The 27,861-nt window shown below is 45.1% G+C and overlaps 1 protein-coding gene across 2 annotated transcripts in view; it reads right to left on the reverse strand.

The window, feature by feature from the left end:
* Positions 1-2,611: 2,611 nt before the first annotated feature.
* The window catches only part of neurl1b (neuralized E3 ubiquitin protein ligase 1B), a 39,510-nt gene continuing 14,260 nt past the window's right edge, over positions 2,612-27,861 (reverse strand). The window contains exons 2-7 of one of the 2 annotated variants that reach the window (XM_045717809.2): positions 22,452-22,714; positions 19,498-19,831; positions 10,900-11,072; positions 7,579-8,167; positions 5,652-5,777; positions 2,612-4,521 (exon numbers count right to left, since the gene is read on the reverse strand). In XM_045717809.2, coding sequence (XP_045573765.1) covers positions 4,232-4,521; positions 5,652-5,777; positions 7,579-8,167; positions 10,900-11,072; positions 19,498-19,831; positions 22,452-22,714 — 1,775 coding nt within the window. In that variant the 3' untranslated portion in view covers positions 2,612-4,231. The remainder of the gene's footprint in view (positions 4,522-5,651; positions 5,778-7,578; positions 8,168-10,899; positions 11,073-19,497; positions 19,832-22,451; positions 22,715-27,861) is intronic. The other variant, XM_045717810.2, reaches the window with a different exon arrangement.

The following is a 27,861-nucleotide window of genomic DNA, read 5'->3' on the forward strand; positions in this document are numbered from 1 at the left end:
AGGCTGAAACGTGGAGGAACTGGTTCTGAATGACAGGCTGAAATGTGGAGGAACTGGTTCTGAATGACAGGCTGAAACGTGGAGGAACTGGTTCTGAATGACAGGCTGAAACGTGGAGGCACTGGTTCTGAATGACAGGATGAAACGTGAAGGAACTGGTTCTGAATGACAGGCTGAAACGTGGAGGAACTGGTTCTGAATGACAGGCTGAAACGTGGAGGAACTGGTTCTGAATGACAGGCTGAAATGTGGAGGAACTGGTTCTGAATGACAGGCTGCAACGTGAAGGAACTGGTTCTGAATGACAGGCTGAAACGTGGAGGAACTTGTTCTGAATGACAGGATGAAAGGTGGAGGAACTGGTTCTGAATGACAGGCTGAAACGTGGAGGCACTGGTTCTGAATGACAGGCTGAAACGTGGAGGAACTGGTTCTGAATGACAGGCTGAAATGTGGAGGAACTGGTTCTGAATGACAGGATGAAACGTGGAGGAACTGGTTCTGAATGACAGGCTGAAACGTGGAGGAACTGGTTCTGAATGACAGGCTGAAACGTGGAGGCACTGGTTCTGAATGACAGGCTGAAACGTGGAGGAACTGGTTCTGAATGACAGGCTGAAACGTGGAGGAACTGGTTCTGGATGACAGGCTGAAACGTGGAGGAACTGGTTCTGAATGACAGGCTGAAACGTGAAGGAACTGGTTCTGAATGACAGGCTGAAACGTGGAGGAACTGGTTCTGGATGACAGGCTGAAACGTGGAGGAACTGGTTCTGAATGACAGGATGAAACGTGGAGGAACTGGTTCTGAATGACAGGCTGAAACGTGGAGGAACTGGTTCTGAATGACAGGCTGAAACGTGGAGGAACTGGTTCTGAATGACAGGATGAAACGTGGAGGAACTGGTTCTGGATGACCCATAACGTCTTGTTGTTTTTGTTTAGTCGTTATGATTCCTATAAATGGTACAGTGGGAAGGTCGAGTGAAACGTTGTGATTGCCATAGTAATGTCTCTTGATTTAGGATGATTATTACGTCTCAATGCAGAGGCTGCCCCCTAGGGGTGAATTCACTAAATACATCCATTTACATTTACATTTAAGTCATTTAGCAGACGCTCTTATCCAGAGCGACTTACAAATTGGTGCATTCACCTTATGATATCCAGTGGAACAACCACTTTACAATAGTGCATCTAAATCTTTTATGGGGGGGTTAGAAGGATTACTTTATCCTATCCTAGGTATTCCTTAAAGAGGTGGGGTTTCAGACACCTTTAAGGAATACCTAGGATGGGATAAAGTAATCTTTCTAACCCCCCCCCTCCCCCCCTAAAAGATATAGATGTACTATTGTAAAGTGGTTGTTCCACTGGATATCATAAGGTGAATGCACCAATTTGTAAGTTGCTCTGGATAAGAGCGTCTGCTAAATGACGTCACGTCTCTTTCCTCTCACAGAAGCCCTGTTCTGTATCTGCTTCTGACTTGAGTCCTTTGTCCTGACCTTGTCCGAATTCTGATTGTGCCCACATTTTTGTTGTTGTTGTTGACCAATGTAGACAAAACAAAGGACACATTGTGATCTCATTGTGGTCAGATCTTCCTGATCACCTGCAGAGGTAGTCAGACAGACATTGTGTCTGGATATCGTACAAGTGTAGACAGATCTGGACAGAAAAATCATTTAAATCATAAATATTCTGGCCCCGAAAAATCATTGATCGGTGGCACCATTGACTGATTACATTTGTGTCTTGCAATAAATAAATATTATTTTTTGAAATAATTGCTTTGAAATAATTTGCCTAAATGAAGGGACCAGGAAATGTGGTCACAATGCAGACAGTGGATGGATAACAGACACTTTTAATACCTTGTGTAGACATATTTATGTAAATATGGGCACAATCAGAATGTAGAACAGATCAGGACAAAGCACCAGGTATAAACGGGGCCCAGAGAGAACAGGACAAAGCACCAGGTATAAACGGGTCCAGAGAGAACAGGACAAAGCACCAGGTATAAACGGGGCCCAGAGAGAACAGGACAAAGCACCAGGTATAAACGGGTCCAGAGAGAACAGGACAAAGCACCAGGTATAAACGGGGCCCAGAGAGAACAGGACAAAGCACCAGGTATAAACGGGTCCAGAGAGAACAGGACAAAGCACCAGGTATAAACGGGTCCAGAGAGAACAGGACAAAGCACCAGGTATAAACGGGGCCCAGAGAGAACAGGACAAAGCACCAGGTATAAACGGGGCCCAGAGAGAACAGGACAAAGCACCAGGTATAAACGGGTCCAGAGAGAACAGGACAAAGCACCAGGTATAAACGGGGCCCAGAGAGAACAGGACAAAGCACCAGGTATAAACGGGTCCAGAGAGAACAGGACAAAGCACCATTTATAAAACGGGGCCAGAGAGAACAGGACAAAGCACCAGGTATAAACGGGTCCAGAGAGAACAGGACAAAGCACCATTTATAAAACGGGGCCAGAGAGAGCACCTGACTACACAAGAAATCACATTTACATTCTAGCACACCACAGAATAAGGCTGTGCCCCAAATGGAACCCTATAAATGGAACACAATAAGGAGACGTCTGTACAGCACATTCCATTTAATAACACTGTACATGTCTTGTTCAAACATCTTTCTCTTCATAGTAAAAAACCCTGAACAATTCATCAACATAAGGTTATATATTTTTCTCATTTAGAAACATCACATAAAAAAGTCTCTTCTTATTTTACATAAACTGTCTGCGGTGACCAATGAGCTTCTTCATTAACCCCGCAACACCTTCATTTACAAATAGGATTGCCGTCATATTTAGAACTTGGATATAAAGACATTCGACAAACATTGTCTAAAAGGCACAAAGATAGAAGGTATTTGGCAGAGTGGTGGCTCACAGAAGAGTCCCCTCAGCTGTCCTTCCAACACGTGAAGGGTTAAAACCACACAGTTAGAAAACCATGTGACAGACAGACAAACAGGAGAAGAAAGCCCTGCCGCCCTCAGCTATGGTAGAGAGAGAGAGAGAGAGAGAGAGAGAGAGAGAGTGGTAGAGAGAGAGAGAGAGAGAGAGAGAGAGAGAGAGAGAGAGAGAGAGAGAGAGAGTGGTAGAGAGAGAGAGAGTGGTAGAGAGAGAGAGTGGTAGAGAGAGAGAGAGAGAGAGAGAGTGGTAGAGAGAGAGAGTGGTAGAGAGAGAGAGTGGTAGAGAGAGAGAGAGAGAGAGAGAGTGGTAGAGAGAGAGAGAGAGAGAGAGAGAGAGAGAGAGAGAGAGAGAGAGAGAGAGAGACTCGGGTAGAGAGAGAGAGAGAGAGTGTCTCGGGTAGAGAGAGAGAGAGAGTGTCTCGGGTAGAGAGAGAGAGAGAGAGAGAGAGAGAGAGAGAGAGAGTCTTGGGTAGAGCGAGAGAGAGAGAGAGTGTCTCGGGTAGAGAGAGAGAGAGAGAGAGAGAGAGAGAGAGAGAGAGAGAAAGTCTCAGATAGAGAGAGAGACAGAGTCTCGGGTAGAGAGCGAGAGAGAGAGAGAGAGAGAGAGAGTCTGCCTGCCTGCGGCAGTGTGTCCAGTCTATCAGGGCCAATATGTCTTGATGAGGGAGGTCCTTGATGACCTGCTGTAGTGTAGAGTGTCCAGTTTGGTAAGAGACGTCTCTGGGGTGGAGACAGAGCCCTGCCTGCCCTGTCCCAGTAGTTCCTCCTCTCGTGGATGGTAGGGCTTAATGATGACCTTGATGGGCCTGTTGAAATAGTGTCCAGTCTATCTCTATAGCCCTCAAATAATACATCTGGAACTCAAAGCCAGTTCCACTGCTTATAAACAAAAATATATATTCCCCTCTAATCAAGGACTGATTATAGACCCGGGACAACAGGTGTGCAATGAATTATAACGTAGAACAGGAAACCAGCAAGTACTCCGGATCTCGTAGGGTCAGAATTGAATATCCCTGCTCTAGACAATGCCTGCTGCAGTAATGTCCCGGTCCCATCATGGTCTGTATGTCTTGATGACGTCTTTAATAGACCTGCTGCAGTAATGTCCCCGTCATGGTCTGTATGTCTTGATGACGTCTTTAATAGACCTGCTGCAGTAATGTCCCCGTCATGGTCTGTATGTCTTGATGACGTCTTTAATAGACCTGCTGCAGTAATGTCCCCGTCATGGTCTGTATGTCTTGATGACGTCTTTAATAGACCTGCTGCAGTAATGTCCCCGTCATGGTCTGTATGTCTTGATGACGTCTTTAATGGACCTGCGGCAGATAGGACAGCAGGCATTGACCTGTCTCTTCAGCTTTAGCCCACAGCTGTTACACAGACACATGTGACCACAGGTGTAGATGACTGTGTCCACTTCCTGGTCGAAACAGACTGTGCACTCCCCGTTCTTACCGCCAGAAGGCAGCTCTGGGGCAGACAGGGTGGGGGAGACAGGGTGGGGGAGACAGGGTGGGGGAGACAGGGTGGGGGAGACAGGGGGGCTGAGAGGGGAGCTGGGGGCCGTCACTGAGGAAGAGATGGAGACAGGTGTTAGAACGAGAGGAGGCTCTGGGAAAGATACCAAAAAAAAACAGACTTAAAATTAACAGCAACTTGTTGAGTTTTATAACAGCTACATAGAGCCTTCATAAAGTCAGTTTATAACAGCTACATAGAGCCTTCATAAAGTCAGTTTATAACAGCTACATAGAGCCTTCATAAAGTCAGTTTATAACAGCTACATAGAGCCTTCATAAAGTCAGTTTATTACTAGCTACATAGAGCCTTCATAAAGTCAGTTTAAACAGCTACATAGAGCCTTCATAAAGTCAGTTTATAACAGCTACATGGAGCCTTCATAAAGTCAGTTTATAACAGCTACATAGAGCCTTCATAAAGTCAGTTTATAACAGCTACATAGAGCCTTCATGAAGCCAGTTTTATAACAGCTACTGTAGAGCCTTCATAAAGTCAGTTTCTAACAGCTACATAGAGCCTTCATAATGTCAGTTTATAACAGCTACATAGAGCCTTCATAAAGTCAGTTTATAGCTGCTACATAGAGCCTTCATAAAGTCAGTTTATAATAGCTACATAGAGCTTTCATAGAGTTAGTTTATAACAGCTACATAGAGCCTTCATAAAGTCAGTTTATAACAGCTACATAGAGTCTTCATAAAGTCAGTTTATAACAGCTACATAGAGCCTTCATAAAGTCAGTTTATAACAGCTACATAGAGCCTTCATAAAGTCAGTTTCTAACAGCTACATAGAGCCTTCATAAAGTCAGTTTATAGCAGCTACATAGAGCCTTCATAAAGTCAGTTTATAGCAGCTACATAGAGCCTTCATAAAGTCAGTTTATAACAGCTACATAGAGCCTTCATAAAGTCAGTTTATAGCAGCTACATAGAGCCTTCATAAAGTCAGTTTATAGCAGCTACATAGAGCCTTCATAAAGTCAGTTTATAACAGCTACATAGAGCCTTCATAAAGTTAGTTAATAACAGCTACATACAGCCTTAAGTCAGTTTATAACAGCTACATAGAGCCTTCATAAAATCAGTTTGTAGCAGCTACATAGAGCCTTCATAAAGTCAGTTTATAACAGCTACATAGAGCCTTCAAAGTCATGTATGCGTGGTCACGTAACTGACCCAGGGAGGACTCGGAGGAGGATCTGTTGACGCTGAAGGCCAGGTCTGAATCACTGTCGTCTGGACTACTACTGCTACTACTACTGCTCTGGGAGGAAGGAGAGGAAGGGCTGGACTGGAGAGTGCCTGGAACACAGAGACAGAGACACACGCAGTAAACATCACTTAGGATTCAATCCCATCGCGCTTTGTCACGCTCCACGTTTATGGTAAAGGACTGCATATGTTGGCTCAGTGGGAAATGACCTTTAAATGTCAAGCACGATATGATGTGGTTGGCTCTACCTCTTATTAAAATGAATCAAGGCCATTTATGTTTTTACATTTTTTGTCTTTGTGACACAAACACACGTTACATTCTACTTTAACAACTTTAGACTTTGCAAGATTATTAAATGTCTTTATCAAGAGAAGGAAATACATATAGACTGGTTTTAATATCCTAGTTTAGTTAGAAGAGAGAGTTTACATCTCTTTTTTCAAGAGAGGCCTAATCTCAGTACAGCTATAAGACAGTGTGTACTCTGACGGTATAGAACAGCAGACAGAGCGATGACAGACTGGTGAACTGCATCGTGGGTGATGAGCGTTACGAGGTGGTCATCGCTGATAAACATTGTTACGGCGAACAGCGATAGCCATAAAACTACAGCAGTAAGACATTACATCCCATAACTGATCTGTTCAGTAAGTCATACAATAGCTGACAAACCCTACATCGCATATGTGTATTATTACGTAATCAGACAGCTAGATGTCAAACATTTTAAAGGAAAATACTTTTATTGGAGTAATTTGTACATTGTTATAAAGCCCCTAGGGAGCTGGAATTAATCTGGGTGGTCGGCTGAGCTGACCGAGAGAGAGAGAGAGAGAGAGAGAGAGAGGAGAGAGAGAGAGAGAGAGAGAGAGAGAGAGAGAGAGAGAGAGAGAGAGAGAGAGAGAGAGAGGAGAGGGAGGGAGGGAGAGGGAGAGATATAAGGGAGCAGTTGGTGAGAGAGAGAGAGAGAGAGAGAGAGAGGGGAGAGAGAGAACAGAGAGAGGGAGGGAGAGAGGGAGAGAGAGAAAGAGGGGGGAGAGAGAGAGAGGGAGAGAGAAGAGAGAGAGAGGGAGAGAGAGAGAGGGACAGAGAGAGGGTATATAAGGGAGCAGTTGGTGGGAGAGAGAGGAGAGAGAGAGAGAGAGAGAGAGAGAGAGAGAGAGAGAGAGAGAGAGAGAGAGAGAGAGAGAGAGAGAGAGAGAGAGAGAGGAGAGAGAGGAGAGAGGGTATATAAGGGAGCAGTTGGTGGGAGAGTGCAGATAAGTCAGATCCTAAAATAACCCAGAGGGGAACAGAGAGGACCATGGGAGCGTCATCACTACGCACCAGCATTCCTCTGGGTCTGGGAAAGAATGAAAAAGAGAACTAGGAACTGAAGGGATTGTTGGAATCCAGGAAGCTGAGGGTGTGACTGCTGTGTACTGGTATAATTTCTGACCAATACTTTGTCCATTACATAACACATACGGTACAAGCATTCAGTATGGGTATAGGATTTTTCTGATGATATACTGAAAACATTGCTGGGTCTGAGGTCTCCATGCAGGGTAAAGAAGGCCCTGAGTGTCTGTGATGAGTATTAGATTTATATACAGTATCTACAGTGAGGGAAAAAAGTATTTGATCCCCTGCTGATTTTGTACGTTTGCCCACTGACAAAGAAATGATCAGTGTATAATTTTAATGGTAGGTTTATTTGAACAGTGAGAGACAGAATAACAACCAAAAAATCCAGAAAAACGCATGTCAAAGATGTTATAAAATGATTTGCATTTTAATGAGGGAAATAAGTATTTGACCCCTCTGCAAAACATGACTTAGTAAAGGGTCTGAATACTTATGTAAATGTGATATTACATTTTTTTATAGTGTATGTGAATAACCTACCCAGTATCCTGAGTCTGTTGACCGCTCCATGCAGGGTAAAGAAGGCCCAGAGTTTCTGTGATGAATCGACACACAACAGCCTCCCTCTGGCCGCCCCATTGACCCCATGATGCACCTCACCGCTGGGTGTCAGGCTGAAGGACAGAACGTCCCCGGAGCAGGGCATTGGGAATCCGCGGTACACCACCCAGTACTCCTTCCTGTCCAGCAGCACCTCTGGGTCGGCAGGAAGTTCCCCAGCATGGAGGGACCCCGGATCGCAGGAGGTCAGTCCGAAAAGGAGCGCCCCGAAGTAAGGCAGGCCGAGATGACCGACCTCGACGTAGAGCGTCTCCCTGACCCGTAGGGGGCGATCTGAGAACACCAGAGTCCTCGAAGACTCAAGGAAGTGGATACACGCTGCAGAGCGGTCAGCTGACAGGATGACGTCCGGGCCACGGACTGGATGGAAGTGGAGGTCGGTGTCGAGCTGCGAGGGGAGCCCGGCTCGGACCAACCGGGGGGCGGAGAATGGGACGGATGATGATGATGATGATGTGGTGGCGGAAGATGTGGTACAACAGGGGATCATCTGGCTGTAGTTGTTGAGCTGTAAGGTGTCAGAATCCGAAACACATTTATTCACCAGGTGCATTTACACTACCGTTCAAAAGGTTTGGGGTCACTTAGAAATGTCCTTGTTTTTGAAAGAAAAGCTAATTTTTTGTCCAATAAAATAACATCAAATTGATCAGAAATACAGTGTAGACATTGTTAATGTTGTAAATGACTATTGTAGTTGGAAACGGCTGATTTTTAATGGAATATCTACATAGGCGTACAGAGGCCCATTATCAGCAACCATCACTCCTGTGTTCCAATGGCACGTTGTGTTAGCTAATCCAAGTTTATCATTTTAAAAGGCTTATTGATTATTAGAAAACCCTTTTGCAATTATGTTAGCACAGCTGAAAACTGGCCTTCTTTAGTCTTGTTGAGTATCTGAAGCATCAGCATTTATGGGTTCGATTACAGGCTCAAAATGGCCAGAAACAAATTACTTTCTTCTGAAACTCGTCAGTCTATTCTTGTCCTGAGAAATGAAGGCTATTCCATTTGAGAAATTGGCAAGAAACTGAAGATCTCATACAACGCTGTGTACTACTCCCTTCATAGAACAGCGCAAACTGGCTTTAACCAGAATAGAAAGAGGAGTGGGAGGCCCCGGTGCACAACTGAGCAAGAGGACAAGTACATTAGAGTGTCTAGTTTGAGAAACAGACGCCTCACCAGTCCTCAACTGGCAGCTTCATTAAATAGTTCCCGCAAAACACCAGTCTCAACGTCAACAGTGAAGAGGCGACTCCGGGATGCTGGCCTTCTAGGCAGAGTTCCTCTGTCCAGTGTCTGTGTTCTTTTGCCCATCTTAATCTTTTATTTTTATTGGCCAGTCTGAGATATGGCTTTTTCTATTGCAACTCTGCCTAGAAGGCCAGCATCCCGGAGTCGCCTCTTCACTGTTGACGTTGAGGACTAAGTTTTGCGGGTACTATTTAATGAAGCTGCCAGTTGAGGACTTGTGTGGTATCTGTTTCTCAAACTAGACACTCTAATGTACTTGTCCTCTTGCTCAGTTGTGCACCGGGGCCTCCCACTCCTCTTTCTATTCCCACAATTGCTCAGTTTGGCCGGGCGGCCAGCTTTAGGAAGAGTCTTGGTGGTTCCAAACTTCTTCCATTTAAGAATGATTGAGGGCGCTGTCTTCTTGGGGACCTTCAATGCTGCAGAAATGATTTGGTACCTTTCCTCATTCATTTTCTAATGATCAATTAGCCTTTTAAAATGATAAACTTGGATTAGCTAACACAACGTGCCATTGGAACACAGGAGTGATGGTTGCTGATAATGGGCCTCTGTACGCCTATGTAGATATTCCATTAAAAATCAGCCGTTTCCAGCTACAATAGTAATTTACAACATTAACAATGTCTACACTGTATTTCTGATCAATTTGATGTTATTTTAATGTACAAAAAATTTGCTTTTCTTTCAAAAACAAGGACATTTCTAAGTGACCCCAAACCTTTGAACAGTAGTGTACTTGACATGCACCAGGAATTAGACCTGGTGACATGATGGTGCCACAATAATATATATATAGTCCATTAACACAATATACAGACAGAATATATAGTCCATAAACACAAATACAGACAGAATATATAGTCCATAAACACAATATACAGATAGAATATATAGTCCATAAACACAAATACAGACAGAATATATAGTCCATAAACACAATATACAGATAGAATATATAGTCCATTAACACAATATACAGATAGAATATATAGTCCATTAACACAATATACAGATAGAATATATAGTCCATAAACACAATATACAGACAGAATATATAGTCCAATATACAGATAGAATATATAGTCCATAAACACAATATACAGATAGAATATATAGTCCAAATACAGACAGAATATATAGTCCATTAACACAATATACAGATAGAATATATAGTCCATAAACACAATATACAGACAGAATATATAGTCCATAAACACAAATACAGACAGAATATATAGTCCATAAACACAATATACAGATAGAATATATAGTCCATCAACACAAATACAGACAGAATATATAGTCCATAAACACAATATACAGATAGAATATATAGTCCAATATACAGATAGAATATATAGTCCATTAACACAATATACAGATAGAATATATAGTCCATTAACACAATATACAGATAGAATATATAGTCCATAAACACAATATACAGACAGAATATATAGTCCAATATACAGATAGAATATATAGTCCATAAACACAATATACAGATAGAATATATAGTCCATAAACACAATATACAGATAGAATATATAGTCCATTAACACAATATACAGATAGAATATATAGTCCATAAACACAATATACAGATAGAATATATAGTCCATAAACACAATATACAGACAGAATATATAGTCCATAAACACAATATACAGATAGAATATATAGTCCATAAACACAATATACAGACAGAATATATAGTCCATTAACACAATATACAGATAGTATATATAGTCCAATATACAGACAGAATATATAGTCCATTAACACAATATACAGATAGTATATATAGTCCATTAACACAATATACAGATAGAATATATAGTCCATTAACACAATATACAGATAGAATATATAGTCCATTAACACAATATACAGATAGAATATATAGTCCAATATACAGATAGAATATATAGTCCATCAACACAATATACAGATAGAATATATAGACAAAGAACTTACAGAATTTGAGCTGTAGTTGTTGAGCTGCAACGTCGCCATTTTAGCGGCGGCCTGGTTGTTCTCAAGCTGGTTGTTGTTGTAGTTTGCGGAGTCGTGGCTGCTCTGAGGGAGGTAGGCACTGAGACGGGCCGCAGACAGACAACTGGACCCCACACTCTCTGCAAACTTGCTCTCTGGGAAGAGAGAGAGGGAGAGGGAGAGATAGAGGGAGAACAAGAGAAGGTAGGTGAGCAGTAGGTTGTATTAAAGAGACTGCTCATTCACTAGCAACATCGTTCCTTCTGGAGCAAAGCAGAACAACCCAGACCCCAGACCCCAGCCCAGACCCCAGACCCCAGCCTTGACCCCAGCCCAGACCCCAGCCCAGACCCCAGCCCAGACCCCAGCCCAGACCCCAGACCCCAGCCTAGACGCCAGCCCAGACCCCAGCCCAGACCCCAGCCCAGACCCCAGACCCCAGCCCAGACCCCAGCCTAGACCCCAGCCTAGACCCCAGCCCAGACCCCAGCCCAGACCCCAGCCCAGACCCCAGCCTAGACCCCAGCCTAGACCCCAGCCTAGACCCCAGCCCAGACCCCAGACCCCAGCCTTGACCCCAGCCCAGACCCCAGCCCAGACCCCAGCCCAGACCCCAGACCCCAGCCTAGACGCCAGCCTAGACCCCAGCCTAGACCCCAGCCCAGACCCCAGCCTAGACCCCAGCCTAGACCCCAGCCCAGACCCCAGCCTAGACCCCAGCCCAGACCCCAGCCCAGACCCCAGCCTAGACCCCAGACCCCAGCCTAGACCCCAGCCCAGACCCCAGCCCAGACCCCAGCCTAGACCCCAGACCCCAGCCTAGACCCCAGCCCAGACCCCAGACCCCAGCCCAGACCCCAGGCCTAGACCCCAGCCTAGACCCCAGCCTAGACCCCAGCCCCGACCCCAGCCTAGACCCCAGCCCAGACCCCAGACCCCAGCCCAGACCCCAGCCTAGACCCCAGCCTAGACCCCAGACCCCAGCCTAGACCCCAGCCTAGACCCCAGCCTAGACCCCAGCCTAGACCCCAGCCTTTCTCGGTTTCTACAGTGTGATGTCTAGCAGCGTAACACTGCTGAGAAAGATCCTCTATTTCAGTGAAACCCAAAATGTTTGTGCTATGAGCCACTTAAAGGCTTAAATTATTGAAGCGACGCCGTCTAATATAACGGTCTCACTCAGCTCCTATCTGCACTCTGCTGATGGCAGGAAGTAGGCTGAGCTTCATTAGAATTGGAAGCACAGCTGAACTGTCCCCTACATTATCAGTTTAATAACAAACTGTCCCCTACATTATCAGTTTAATAACAAACTGTCCCCTACATTATCAGTTTAATAACAAACTGTCCCCTACATTATCAGTTTATATAACAAACTGTCCCCTACATTATCAGTTTAATAACAAACTGTCCCCTACATTATCAGTTTATATAACAAACTGTCCCCTACATTATCAGTTTAATAACAAACTGTCCCCTACATTATCAGTTTATATAACAAACTGTCCCCTACATTATCAGTTTATATAACAAGCTGTCCCCTACATTATCAGTTTATATACACAAACTGTCCCCTTCATTATCAGTTTATATAACAAACTGTCCCCTACATTATCAGTTTAATAACAAACTGTCCCCTACATTATCAGTTTATATAACAAACTGTCCCCTACATTATCAGTTTATATAACAAGCTGTCCCCTACATTATCAGTTTATATACACAAACTGTCCCCTTCATTATCAGTTTATATAACAAACTGTCCCCTACATTATCAGTTTATATAACGAAGCTGTCCCCTACATTATCAGTTTATATACACAAAGTGTCCCCTACATTATCAGTTTATATACTCAAACTGTCCCCTACATTATCAGTTTATATAACAAACTGTCCCCTACATTATCAGTTTATATAACAAGCTGTCCCAGACATTATCAGTTTATATACACAAACTGTCCCCTACATTATCAGTTTATATACACAAACTGTCCCCTACATTATCAGTTTATATACACAAACTGTCCCCTACATTATCAGTTTATATAACAAACTGTCCCCTACATTATCAGTTTTATATAACAAACTGTCCCCTACATTATCAGTTTATGTACACAAACTGTCCCTACATTATTAGTTTATATAACAAACTGTCCCCTACATTATCAGTTTATATAACAAACTGTCCCCTACATTATCAGTTTATATAACAAGCTGTCCCCTACATTATCAGTTTATATACACAAAGTGTCCCCTACATTATCAGTTTATATACTCAAACTGTCCCCTACATTATCAGTTTATATAACAAACTGTCCCCTATATTATCAGTTTATATAACAAGCTGTCCCAGACATTATCAGTTTATATACACAAACTGTCCCCTACATTATCAGTTTAGTATACACAAACTGTCCCCTACATTATCAGTTTATATACACAAACTGTCCCCTACATTATCAGTTTATATAACAAACTGTCCCCTACATTATCAGTTTATATAACAAACTGTCCCCTACATTATCAGTTTATGTACACAAACTGTCCCCTACATTATTAGTTTATATAACAAACTGTCCCCTACATTATCAGTTTATATACACAAACTGTCCCCATACATTATCAGTTTATATAACAAACTGTCCCAGACATTATCAGTTTATATATTCAAACTGTCCCCTACATTATCAGTTTATATAACAAACTGTCCCCTACATTATCAGTTTATATACACAAACTGTCCCCTACATTATCAGTTTATATACACAAACTGTCCCCTACATTATCAGTTTATATAACAAACTGTCCCCTACATTATCAGTTTATATAACAAACTGTCCCCTACATTATCAGTTTATGTACACAAACTGTCCCCTACATTATTAGTTTATATAACAAACTGTCCCCTACATTATCAGTTTATATAACAAACTGTCCCCTACATTATCAGTTTATATACACAAACTGTCCCATACATTATCAGTTTATATAACAAACTGTCCCAGACATTATCAGTTTATATATTCAAACTGTCCCCTTACATTATCAGTTTATATAACAAACTGTCCCCCTACATTATCAGTTTATATACACAAACTGTCCCCTACATTATCAGTTTATATAACAAACTGTCCCCTACATTATCAGTTTATATAACAAACTGTCCCCTACATTATCAGTTTATGTACACAAACTGTCCCCTACATTATTAGTTTATATAACAAACTGTCCCCTACATTATCAGTTTATATAACAAACTGTCCCTACATTATCAGTTTATATACACAAACTGTCCCATACATTATCAAGTTTATATAACAAACTGTCCAGACATTATCAGTTTATATATTCAAACTGTCCCCTACATTATCAGTTTATATAACAAACCTGTCCCCTACATTATCAGTTTATATAACAAACTGTCCCCTACATTATCAGTTTATATACACAAACTGTCCCCTACATTATCAGTTTATATAACAAACTGTCCCCTACATTATCAGTTTATATAACAAACTGTCCCCTACATTATCAGTTTATATAACAAACTGTTCCCTACATTATCAGTTTATATAACAAACTGTCCCCTACATTATCAGTTTATATACCATACAACTATGGTACTAACAGCTTTTCCGTCTTGGCTGAAGGTGACTGTGTCAGGGTGATGGCTGTGTCTTGGCTGAAGGTGACTGTGTGAGGGTGATGGCTGTGTCTTGGCTGAAGGTGACTGTGTGAGGGTGTTGGCTGTCTCTTGGCTGAAGGTGACTGTGTGGGGGGTGATGGCTGTGTCTTGGCTGAAGGTGACTGTGTGAGGGGGGTGGCTGTGCCTTGGGCTGAAGGTGACTGTGTGAGGGTGATGGCTGTGTCTTGGCTGAAGGTGACTGTGTGAGGGTGATGGCTGTGTCTTGGCTGAAGGTGACTGTGTGAGGGTGATGGCTGTGTCTTGGCTGAAGGTGACTGTGTGAGGGTGATGGCTGTGGCCTTGGCTGAATGTGACTGTGGGAGGGGGATGGCTGAAGGTGACTGTGTGAGGGTGATGGCTGTGTCTTGGCTGAAGGTGACTGTGTGAGGGGGTTGGCTGTGTCTTGGCTGAAGGTGACTGTGTGAGGGGGATGGCTGAAGGTGACTGTGTGAGGGTGATGGCTGTGTCTTGGCTGAAGGTGACTGTGGTGAGGGGGTTGGCTGTGTCTTGGCTGAAGGTGACTGTGTGAGGGGGATGGCTGAAGGTGACTGCTGTGAGGGTGATGGCTGTGTCTTGGCTGAAGGTGACTGTGTGATGGTGATGGGCTGTGTCTTGGCTGAAGGTGACTGTGTGAGGGGGGTTGGCTGTGTCTTGGCTGAAGGTGACTGTGTGAGGGGGATGGCTGAAGGTGACTGTGTGAGGGTGATGGCTGTGTCTTGGCTGAAGGTGACTGTGTGAGGGTGTTGACTGTGTCTTGGCTGAAGGTGACTGTGTGAGGGTGATGGCTGTGCCTTGGCTGAAGGTGACTGTGTGAGGGTGATGGCTGTGTCTTGGCTGAAGGTGACTGAGTGAGGGTGATGGCTGTGTCTTGGCTGAAGGTGACTGTGTGAGGGGGATGGCTGTGGCTTGGCTGAAGGTGACTGTGTGACGGTGATGGCTGTCTCTTGGCTGAAGGTGACTGTGTGAGGGGGATGGCTGAAGGTGACTGTGTGAGGGTGATGGCTGTGCCTTGGCTGAAGGTGACTGTGTGAGGGTGTTGACTGTGTCTTGGCTGAAGGTGACTGTGTGAGGGTGATGGCTGTCTCTTGGCTGAAGGTGGACTGTGTGAGGGGGATGGCTGAAGGTGACTGTGTGAGGGTGATGGCTGTGCCTTGGCTGAAGGTGACTGTGTGAGGGTGTTGACTGTGTCTTGGCTGAAGGTGACTGTGTGAGGGGGATGGCTGTGCCTTGGCTGAAGGTGACTGTGTGAGGGGGATGGCTGTGCCTTGGCTGAAGGTGACTGTGTGAGGGGGATGGCTGTGCCTTGGCTGAAGGTGACTGTGTTGACTGTGTCTTGGCTGAAGGTGACTGTGTGAGGGTGATGGCCTGTGTTTTGGATGAAGTTGACTGTGTGAGGGTGATGGCTGTGTCTTAGCTGAAGGTCCTACTGCTCCTCCTGCTCCTCCTGCTCCTACTGCTCCTACTGCTCCCCCTGCTCCTCCTGCTCCTCCTACTGCTCCTCCTGCTCCTCTTACTGCTCCTCCTGCTCCTCCTACTGCTCCGCCTGCTCCCCTGCTCCTCCTGCTCCTCCTGCTCCTCCTACTGCTCCTACTGCTTCCAGCACCAGCAGCCTTTATCAAACATGGTCAGACCAATGATTAACACACACAGAGACAGAGACAGAGAGAGGGAGAGGGAGAGAGAGAGAGAGAGAGACAGAGAGAGAGAGAGAGAGACAGATGCGAGAGAGAGAGAGAGAGAGAGAGAGACAGAGCGAGAGAGGGAGAGGGAGTGGGAGAGAGAGAGAGGAGAGAGAGAGAGAGGGAGAGGGAGTGGGAGAGAGAGAGAGAGAGAGACAGAGAGAGAGAGAGAGAGAGAGAGGGGGAGAGGGAGTGGGGAGGAGAGCGGAGAGAGGGAGAGAGAGAGAGAGAGGGGGGGAGGAGATAGAGGGAGGAGAGAGGGGGAGGAGAGAGTGGGAGGGAGGGGGAGAGAGAGAGAGAAAGAGAGAGGAAGAGGGAGTGGGAGTGGGGAGGAGAGAGAGGGAGAGAGAGAGAGAGGGAGAGAGAGGGGGAGGAGAGAGAGGGAGGGGGAGAGAGAGAGAGAGAGAGCGAGAGAGGAGGGGGAGGAGAGAGAGAGAGGGAGAGAGAGAGGGAGAGAGGGGGAGGAGAGAGAGGGAGAGAGAGGGGAGGAGAGAGAGGAGAGGGAGAAGAGAGGAGAGAGAGAGAGAGGGGGAGGAGAGAGAGGTGGAGGGAGAGGGAGAAGAGAGAGAGGGAGAAGAGAGAACAGGCAGAGAGAAGGGAGGACAAGGAGAGAAAGAGACTGGATGGAGACAGGGGATTGAGACAGGGGATAGAGAGAGAGAGAGAGAGAGAGAGAGAGAGAGAGAGAGAGAGAGAGAGAGGGAGGGGAGGGGGGAGAGAGAGAGAGAGATGGAGAGGAAGAGGGAGTGGGGAGGAGAGAGGGGGAGGAGAGAGAGGGGGAGGAGAGAGAGGGAGGGGGAGAGAGAGAGAGAGGAGAGAGAGAGAGCGAGAGAGAGGGGGGAGGAGAGAGAGAGAGGGAGAGAGAGAGGGAGAGAGAGGGGGAGGAGAGAGAGGGAGAAGAGAGGAGAGAGAGAGAGAGGGGGAGGAGAGAGAGGTGGAGGGAGAGGGGAGAAGAGAGAACAGGCAGAGAGAAGGGAGGACAAGGAGAGAAAGAGACTGGATGGAGACAGGGGATAGAGAGAGAGAGAGAGAGGAGAGAGAGAGAGAGAGAGAGAGAGAGAGAGGGAGGGAGAGGGAGAGGGTATATAAGGGAGCAGTTGGGTGAGAGAGAGAGAGAGAGAGAGAGAGAGAGAGAGAGAGAGCCACTGGATGTCTTATCTCTCTCTGTATGTCATCAACACCACAGTGCCCTACAAGCTCATCACCAAGCTCAGGACCGTGGGACTGAACACCTCCCTCTGTAACTAAATACTGGACTTCTTGACGGGCCGCCCCCAGGCGGAAACAACACATCCGCAACACGGGGGCCACTCAGGGCCCGCGTGAGAGAGAGAGAGAGAGAGAGAGAGAGAGAGAGAGAGAGAGAGAGAGAGAGAGAGAGAGAGAGAGAGAGAGGGAGAGAGAGGGAGAGAGAGAGAGGGAGAGGGAGAGAGGGAGAGAGAGCGAGAGGAGAGGGAGAGAGAGAGAGAGAGAGAGAGAGAGAGAGAGAGAGATAGGGAGAGAGAGGAGAGAGAGAGAGGGAGGGAGGGAGAGAGAGAGAGAGAGAGAGAGAGAGAGAGAGAGCGAGAGAGAGACAGAGAGAGAGACAGAGAGAGAGACATGATGTCAAGCAAAGCGGCACTGAGTTTGAAGGTAGACCTTGAAATACATCCACAGGTACACCTCCAATTGACTGAAATTATGTCAATTAGCCTATCAGAAGCTTCTAAAGCGATGACATGATTTTCTGGAATTTTCCAAGCTGTTTAAAGGCACAGTCAACTTAGTGTATGTAAACTTCTGACCCACTGGAATTGTGATACAGTGAATTATAAGTGAAATAATCTGTCTGTAAACAATTGTTGGAAAAATGACTTGTGTCATGCACAAAGTAGACGTCCTAACCGACTTGCCAAAACTATAGTTTGTTAACAAGAAATTTGTGGAGTGGTTGAAAAAAACGAGTTTTAATGACTCCAACCTAAGTGTATGTAAACTTCCGACTTCAACTGTATATGTACCGACATTTGTTGTTTCTCTAAAATCTGCGAACGTGACAAAAGGCGCTGCATGATTTACAACTGTCCCGTTGACGGAACGACGAAGAAGAGCCCTTAAAACCTCTTCACGATCAGACCCTTTTTTCCATTTTCGCCTAAAATGACATACCCAAATCAACTCAGCTGTGATTGGTTGGCCTTTTAGGGGAACAGCTCAACTCAGCTGTGATTGGTTGGCCTTTTAGGGGAACAGCTCAACTCAGCTGTGATTGGTTGGCCTTTTAGGGGAACAGCTCAACTCAGCTGTGATTGGTTGGCCTTTTAGGGGAACAGCTCAACTCAGCTGTGATTGGTTGGCCTTTTAGGGGAACAGCTCAACTCAGCTGTGATTGGTTGGCCTTTTAAGGGAACAGCTCAACTCAGCTGTGATTGGTTGGCCTTTTAGGGAACAGCTCAACTCAGCTGTGATTGGTTGGCCTTTTAAGGGAACAGCTCAACTCAGCTGTGATTGGTTGGCCTTTTAGGGAACAGCTCAACTCAGCTGTGATTGGTTGGCCTTTTAAGGGAACAGCTCAACTCAGCTGTGATTGGTTGGCCTTTTAAGGGAACAGCTCAACTCAGCTGTGATTGGTTGGCCTTTTAAGGGAACAGCTCAACTCAGCTGTGATTGGTTGGCCTTTTAAGGGAACAGCTCAACTCAGCTGTGATTGGTTGGCCTTTTAGGGGAACAGCTCAACTCAGCTGTGATTGGTTGGCCTTTTAAGGGAACAGCTCAACTCAGCTGTGATTGGTTGGCCTTTTAGGGGAACAGCTCAACTCAGCTGTGATTGGTTGGCCTTTTAGGGGAACAGCTCAACTCAGCTGTGATTGGTTGGCCTTTTAAGGGAACAGCTCAACTCAGCTGTGATTGGTTGGCCTTTTAGGGGAACAGCTCAACTCAGCTGTGATTGGTTGGCCTTTTAGGGGAACAGCTCAACTCAGCTGTGATTGGTTGTGGTCCTAATGAGGGGCTACTGAATTGATTGGCCACGACGACCTGCCTTTCACTCCGACTCCTAGTCTTGTGTAATATCGTCCTGCTACATCTTCTCTCAGAGTACAACCCTTTGGTTAGGAAGGAATTACTTGACAAGACTCTGTGACCTTTCAACAATAACGTTGGGCCAAATGTTATGCTGTTGTTGGAACCCTAAGATAGAAAAAAAAGACTATTTATTTAACAAATCAGAGACTTTACCTAGCAGTGTAACCTCTTGGGTGAGACCATAGATGTCTATGATGGCCCAGAGAGGACATCCTATACTCAGACCACAGTGGAAGAGGACGGGTTCCTCCTCGTTGATACTGTAGAACACACGGCCGTGTCTGTCGGCCCAGAAGGACAGGACGTTGTTGCGGATCGCCAGGCGTTCCGGCAGGGCTTTGGCCCAGTAACCCGGCCTCGTCACCAGGTCCGGACAGGCGTACTTGGGGATGTTGGAGGAGTTGAGCTCGCTAGGGTCCAGACTGGTGAAACCGAACCGCAGAGCGCCGCTCCAGCCGTTGTGAACACCGGACAGACGCAGACGCACCTGGGAAGGAGTGGGGATTGGAATGATCATACAGGAAGTTGACTCAGTGAAACAGTGTAAGGCATTCAATCAGCATTAGCTGATTTATAACTATGGAGAGAGAGAGAGATCAAAATTAACAGTGACATGAGAGAGAAAGACAGAGATGACAGAGATGCCAGAGATGTCTCCAGAGTAAATCAGGGTTAGGGTATATCTGGGTTAGGGTATATCTGGGTTAGGGTATATCTGGGTTAGGGTATATCTGGGTTAGGGTTAGGGTATATCTGGGTTAGGGTTAGGGTATATCTGGGTTAGGGTATATCTGGGTTAGGGTTAGGGTATATTTGGGTTAGGGTATATCTGGGTTAGGATTTGTCACAGTTGTCGTAAGAAGGAGCGGACCAAAGTGCAGCGTGTGTGTCGTTCCACATTTTATTTATACTGTGAAACTATGCAATACATAAATAAACTGAATGACAAAAACAACAAACCGTGACGCAGAGGTGAAACATACACTAACTCAAAATCAATCTCCCACAAACCCAGGTGGGGAAAACACCTACTTAAGTATGACCTCCAATTAGAGACAACGAGGACCAGCTGCCTCTAATTGGAGATCATCCCAAACAAAACCAACATAGAAATACAAAACTAGAACATGAACATAGAAATAGAAAACATAGAAGAAGAAAAAAAAACTGTCACGCCCTGACCTACTGTACACTAGAAAATAACATCTTTCTATGGTCAGGACGTATATCCCCTGACCCTAAGCCAGATATACACTAACCCTGTCACGCCCTGACCTACTGTACACTAGAAAATAACATCTTTCTATGGTCAGGACGTGACAGGGTTAGTGTATATCTGGCTTAGGGTCAGGGGATATCAGGGTTAGGGTATATCAGGGTTAGGGTTAGGGTATATCAGGGTTAGGGTATGTCAGGGTTAGGGTATGTCAGGGTTAGGGTATATCAGGGTTAGGGTATATCAGGGTTAGGGTATATCAGGGTTAGGGTATATCAGGGTTAGGGTTAGGGTATATCAGCGTTAGGGTTAGGGTATATCAGGGTCAGGGTATACCAAGGTTAGGGTATATCAGGGTTAGGGTATATCAGGGTTAGGGTATATCAGGGTTAGGGTATGTCAGGGTTAGGGTATATCAGGGTCAGGGTTAGGGTATATCAGGGTTAGGGTATATCAGGGTTAGGGTATATCAGGGTTAGGGTCAGGGTATATCAGGGTCAGGGTATATCAGGGTCAGGGTATATCAGGGTTAGGGTATATCAGGGTTAGAGTTAGGGTATATCAGGGTCAGGGTATATCAGGGTCAGGGTTAGGGTATATCAGGGTTAGGGTTAGGGTATATCAGGGTTAGGGTATATCAGGGTTAGGGTTAGGGTATATCAGGGTCAGGGTATATCAGGGTTAGGGTATATCAGGGTTAGGGTATATCAGGGTTAGGGTATATCAGGGTCAGGGTATATCAGGGTTAGGGTATATCAGTGTTAGTGTATATCAGGGTTAGGGTATATCAGGGTCAGGGTATATCAGGGTTAGGGTATATCAGGGTTAGGGTATATCAGGGTTAGGGTTAGGGTATATCAGGATTAGGGTATATCAGGGTTAGGGTATATCAGGGTTAAGGTTAGGGTATATCAGGGTTAGGGTATATCAGGGTTAGGGTATATCAGGGTTAGGGTTAGGGTATATCAGGGTTAGGGTATATCAGGGTTAGGGTATATCAGGGTCAGGGTTAGGGTATATCAGGGTCAGGGTATATCAGGGTTAGGGTATATCAGGGTTAGGGTATATCAGGGTTAGGGTATATCAGGGTTAGGTTATACCAGGGTTAGGGTATATCAGGGTTAAGGTTAGGGTATATCAGGGTCAGGGTATATCAGGGTCAGGGTCAGGGTATATCAGGGTTAGGGTATATCAGGGTTAGGGTATATCAGGGTTAGGGTTAGGGTATATCAGTGTTAGGGTATATCAGTGTTAGGGTATATCAGGGTTAGGGTATATCAGGGTTAGGGTATATCAGGGTTAGGGTTAGGGTATATCAGTGTTAGGGTATATCAGTGTTAGGGTATATCAGGGTTAGGGTATATCAGGGTTAGGGTATATCAGGGTCAGGTTATATCAGGGTCAGGGTTGGGGTATATCAGTGTTAGGGTATATCAGGGTTAGGGTATATCAGGGTTAGGGTATATCAGGGTTAGGGCATATCAGGGTTAGGGTATATCAGGGTCAGGGTATATCAGGGTTAGGGTATATCAGGGTTAGGGTATATCAGGGTTAGGGTTAGGGTATATCAGGGTTAGGGTATATCAGGGTTAGGGTATATCAGGGTTAGGGTTAGGGTATATCAGGGTTAGGGTATATCAGGGTTAGGGTATATCAGGGTCAGGGTTAGGGTATATCAGGGTTAGGGTATATCAGGGTCAGGTTATATCAGGGTCAGGGTTGGGGTATATCAGGGTTAGGGTATATCAGGGTTAGGGTATATCAGGGTTAGGGCATATCAGGGTTAGGGCATATCAGGGTTAGGGTATATCAGGGTTAGGGTATATCAGGGTTAGGTTATACCAGGGTTAGGGTATATCAGGGTTAGGGTATATCAGGGTTAGGGTCTTACCTTCTGATAGAGTCTAACAGGTCGTTGGCTGAAGGTGATTCCGTTGCAGAAGCTGTTCTTCCTGGTCGCTCGTCTCAGCTGACCGTCCAGCCTGATGTTCTTCCCCTTGGCCTGAGGGTGGAACCTGGGCGGCTCCAGACTGAGGATCACTGGGGAGACCGACGTCCGCCTCTCTACCCCCGAACCCTCTCCCCCGCCGCTGCCACCCTGCAGGGTGAAGTACTGCCTGCTCACCACAGGGTGGGGCGGTAGAGTCACATCTTCTGGGAGGAGGCAATAACAGAATAAGAAGAGAGGAGAGGGATTGGTTAATTGGTTAATTGGTTAATTGGTTACCGGAAGCTCATTGAGTCTTTCAGCCCATTGACACAATGACATCATAAAATACCTAGTTGATGAGGACAGGCAAAAATACACCCTCGTTGACGTGGAGATATTACAGTATACAGCCTGTAACCCATATACAGCCTGTAACCCATATACAGCCTGTAACCCATATACAGTATACAGCCTGTAACCCATATACAGCCTGTAACCCAGATACAGCCTGTAACCCATATACAGCCTGTACCCCATATACAGCCTGTACCCCATATACAGCCTGTAACCCATATACAGCCTGTAACCCATATACAGCCTGTAACCCATATACAGCCTGTAACCCATATACAGCCTGTAACCCATATACAGTATACAGCCTGTAACCCATATACAGCCTGTAACCCATATACAGTATACAGCCTGTAACCCATATACAGCCTGTAACCCATATACAGTATACAGCCTGTAACCCATATACAGCCTGTAACCCATATACAGCCTGTAACCCATATACAGCCTGTAACCCATATACAGCCTGTAACCCATATACAGCCTGTAACCCATATACAGCCTCTAACCCATATACAGCCTCTAACCCATATACAGCCTCTAACCCATATACAGTATACAGCCTGTAACCCATATACAGTATACAGCCTGTAACCCATATACAGTATACAGCCTGTAACCCATATACAGCCTGTAACCCATATACAGCCTGTAACCCATATACAGCCTGTAACCCATATACAGCCTGTAACCCATATACAGTATACAGCCTGTAACCCATATACAGCCTGTAACCCATATACAGCCTGTAACCCATCGATACAGCCTGTAACCCATATACAGCATATAGCTCATATACAGTATACAGCCTGTAACCCATATACAGCCTGTAACCCATATACAGCCTGTAACCCATATACAGCCTGTAACCCATATACAGTATACAGCCTGTAATCCATATACAGCCTGTAACCCATATACAGTATACAGCCTGTAACCCATATACAGCCTGTAACCCACATACAGCCTGTAAACCGTATTCAGTATACAGCCTGTAACCCGTATTCAGTATACAGCCTGTAACCAATATACAGTTTACAGGCTGTAACCCATATACAGTATACAGCCTGTAACCCATACACAGTATACAGCCTGTAACCCATACACAGTGTACAGCCTGTAACCCATATACAGCCTGTAACCCATATACAGCCTGTAACCCATATACAGTATACAGCCTGGAAGACGGAGGAAAAGAGGATGCAGGTCGGGCTGCCTTCTGAGAATCCGTAGGCGAGCGAGTCAACTCCCACTGCCATCCGTTCTACTAGCTAACATGCAGTCATTGGAAAATAAAATGTATGACCTATGATTACGATTATCCAACGGGACATTAAAAACTGTAATATCTTATGTTTCACCGAGTCGTGGCTGAACGACGACACGGCTAATATAGAGCTGGAGGGATTTTCCGTGCACCGGCAGAACAGAGAAGCTACGTCTGGTAAGACGAGGTGTTGGGGTGTGTGTCTTTTTGTCAATAACTGCTGGTCCGCGATGTCTAATATTAAAGAAGTCTCGAGGTATTGCCCGCCTGAGGTAGAGTACCTCATGATAAGCTGTAGACCACACTATCTACCAAGAGAGTTCTCATCTATATTATTCCTAGTCGTCTATTTACCACCACAGAACGATGCTGGCACTAAGACCTCACACAATTCTATCCTCCTGATTCCTGCTTACAAGCAAAAACTAAAGCAGGAAGTACCAGTGACTCTCTCAATACGGAAGTGGTCAGATGAAGTGGATGCTACGCTACAGGACTGTTTTGCTGCACAGACTGGAATAGGTTCCGTGATTCATCCAATGGCATTGAGGAGTATACCACCTCAGTCATCGGCTTTATCAATAAGTGAATCGACGATGTCGTCCCCACAGTGACTGTACGTACATATCCCAACCAGAAGCCATGGATTACAGGCAACATCTGCATTGAGCTAAAGGGTAGAGCTGCCGCTTTCAAGGAGCGGGACACTAATCCGGACGCCTATAAGAAATCCCGCTATGCCCTCAGACGAACCATCAAACAGGCAAAGCATCAATACAGGACTAAGATTGAATCCTACTACACCGGCTCTGACGCTCGTCGGATGTGGCAGGGCTTGAAAACTATCACGGACTACAAAGGGAAACCCAGCCGAGAGCTGCCCAGTGACGCGAGCCTACCAGACGAGCTAAATGCCTTTTATGCTCGCTTCGAGGCAAGCAACACTGAACATGCGCGAGAGCTGTTCTGGATGACTGTGCTTCGAAGCGAGCAGTTTAAAACTGCACTGTTGGTTAAGGGCTTGTAAGTAAGCATTTCACTGTAAGGAACAGACCTGTTGTATTCGGCGCATGTGACAAATAACATTTGATTTGATTTGAAGCCGGCTGGTCGTTCATTCTATCGGTTCGGTTGTCAGAGACGCGACCCAGTCGTTCAGTCTTTTTGTTCTGTATCTATGTCACAAAATCCTTCGTTGTGTTGCAGGGAAGACCAAAATGCAGCGGAGTTGTGGATACTCATATTTTAATTAACAAAAAAAGAGTAAAGCATCCACTTGACAAAACAATAAATGATAACCACAACACTAAACAGTTTTGCAGGCTCACCAACGCAGTGCAAAAACAACTACCCACCAAAACCAAGTGACAAACATACTCCTACATATATGACTCCCAATCAGGAACAACGATCCCCAGCTGTTCCTGATCAGGAGTCACAAGACCAACACAGAACAATCACACACACAAGACTGCCACGTCCTGACCCCAAAACTACTACAACAGCTCCATCTGCTGGTCAGGACGTGACAATCTATGGACGAGACCCAGTTGTTTGTTCTAAATGTTCTATTGCCATACTGGCTGGCAACGTTCTTATCCCTTGCTTGCTAGCTAGCCAACAATGGCTAACTTACAGTCACGTCAAACAGATCAGACAGAATATCAGCAAAGTAGCTGCATTTGCATTTGTTTAAGCTGTTTTCTAGTGACATTTAATTGGATACGTCTATAACAATAAGCTAATGAGGTGTGATTTCACCTGGCATAGAAAATATGCTCTCTCATCAGGACACTGTTGTCCAGAGGAGCTAGCCAACCACACAGCCAACCACACAGCCAACCACACAGCCAACCACACAGCCAACAACACAGCCAACAACACAGCTAACAACACAGCCAACAACACAGCCAAACACACAGCCAAACACAATCACTTCAAACTGAAGATGGAAAGACTGCAAACCAGCTGCACTTCGTTTCACTTGACCTTTTTTCAATTGACATTTCTTTGTATATATCCATAAAAATGATGCTGATTCATGATTTCCACTGGCTGAGAAACGTTGCCTGCCTGCCTGTCTGTCTCGTCCCGACACCGGACACGTTCGTCACTATGTGTCACGTCCTGACCAAAATAAGTTGTTATTTCCTATGGTAGAGTGGTCAGGGCGTGACAGGGGGGGTGTGTGTTTGTGTTTGTTCTATGTTCTCTATTTCTATGTTGGATTTCTAGTTTGTCTTTATCTAGGTTGGGGTTTATTGGGTTGACCTTCAATTGGAGGCAGCTGTTCCTCGATGCCTCTAATTGGAGGTCATATTTAGTCGGGGTGTTTTTTTTCTTCTTCCTGTTGTTTTGTGGGTAGTTGTTTCCTGTTTAGTGTTTCACCTGACGGGACTGTTGTCGGTCGGTTTGTTGTTATTAGTGTTTTCATTAAAGTAAAATATGAGCAGTAAACACGCCGCGCCCTTGGTCCCCTTTGTACGACTCGTGTTACAATATGGGACAGTTGGAGATCATATTTGAATATTGAAACAATGTTGCAAATGTCGGCGAGACCATACAGCAAAGGTTTTATACAAATCTCCTGCTGTTGAAAACAAAATGTTTGTCTAAAAGAAATATGAGATAATGTCTAGATGACGGTCTATGACCGTTTACAACGAGTATGACAAAACACATTTTTACTGCTCTAATTACGTTGGTAACCAGTTTATAATAGCAATAAGGCACCTCGGGGGTTTGTGATATACGGCCAATATACCACGGCTAAGGGCTGTGTCCAGGCACTCTGCGTTGCGTCGTGATTAAGAACAGCCCTTAGCCGTGGTATATTTGCCATATATCACATATCCCCTCGGGCCTTACTGCTTAAATAAACACTGTGGTGCTTCTATCGTGTCGTTGGTTGGTCCTCTATTCTACAACGTGATAACACTCTTTATGTCCTCTTGGCGTGGCTTATGCTTCATTCTCCAGCATGGTGGATGTTTGACTGCTTACTACAATACCTTGTTCTGCTCACTAGACCCTTTTGAGGGAAAATCTCTGTCAGGTATGTTAAGGTGTGGTTGGGTATTGGTCAGGTTTGGTCAGGTATGGTTTGGTTTGGTATTGATCAGGTATGGTTTGGTATTGATCAGGTTTGGTCAGGTGTGGTTGGGTATTGGTCAGGTTTGGTCAGGTATGGTTGGGTATTGGTCAGGTTTGGTCAGGTATGGTTGGGTATTGGTCAGGTTTGGTCAGGTATGAGAATTTGAGGCAGAACCGTGCATCCAAGTGTAATTCCCAAACATAGTATCCAGTGGCGATTTTAGCGTGTACATTTTGGTGGTGCAAATGTTGTATTATTTTTATTATGCATGCCAGCAAAGCCACTACACAACACAACACTAAACAATACATTAATTACACTGTAACGGTGACAAACGGTGTCCACAAACTGTTAGGGCCTACATAAAGCTGTCCCAACAGGAGAGACCCAACAGCCCTTACACCTTACCACTGCTACACCTGGCTATCAGCGGAGCCTTGTCTGGCAGCGAAACAGTTAATTCAGCCTCATTTACTGCCTTTTAAATAACAGCTGATATGGCTGACTTGCTTAAACAAATGGGGTTTCTACTGACAACTGAGATGTAAATGTGTAACTCTGTGTCGTTGTTTGTGTTGCACTGCAATGCTTTATCTTGGCCAGGTCGCAGTTGTAAATGGGACCTTGTTCTCAACTAGCCTACCTGGTTATGTGAAGCT

The sequence above is a fragment of the Salmo salar genome, chromosome 05 (assembly GCF_965601325.2).
Source record: "Salmo salar chromosome 05, fSalSal1, whole genome shotgun sequence".
Lineage (NCBI taxonomy): Eukaryota > Metazoa > Chordata > Actinopteri > Salmoniformes > Salmonidae > Salmo > Salmo salar.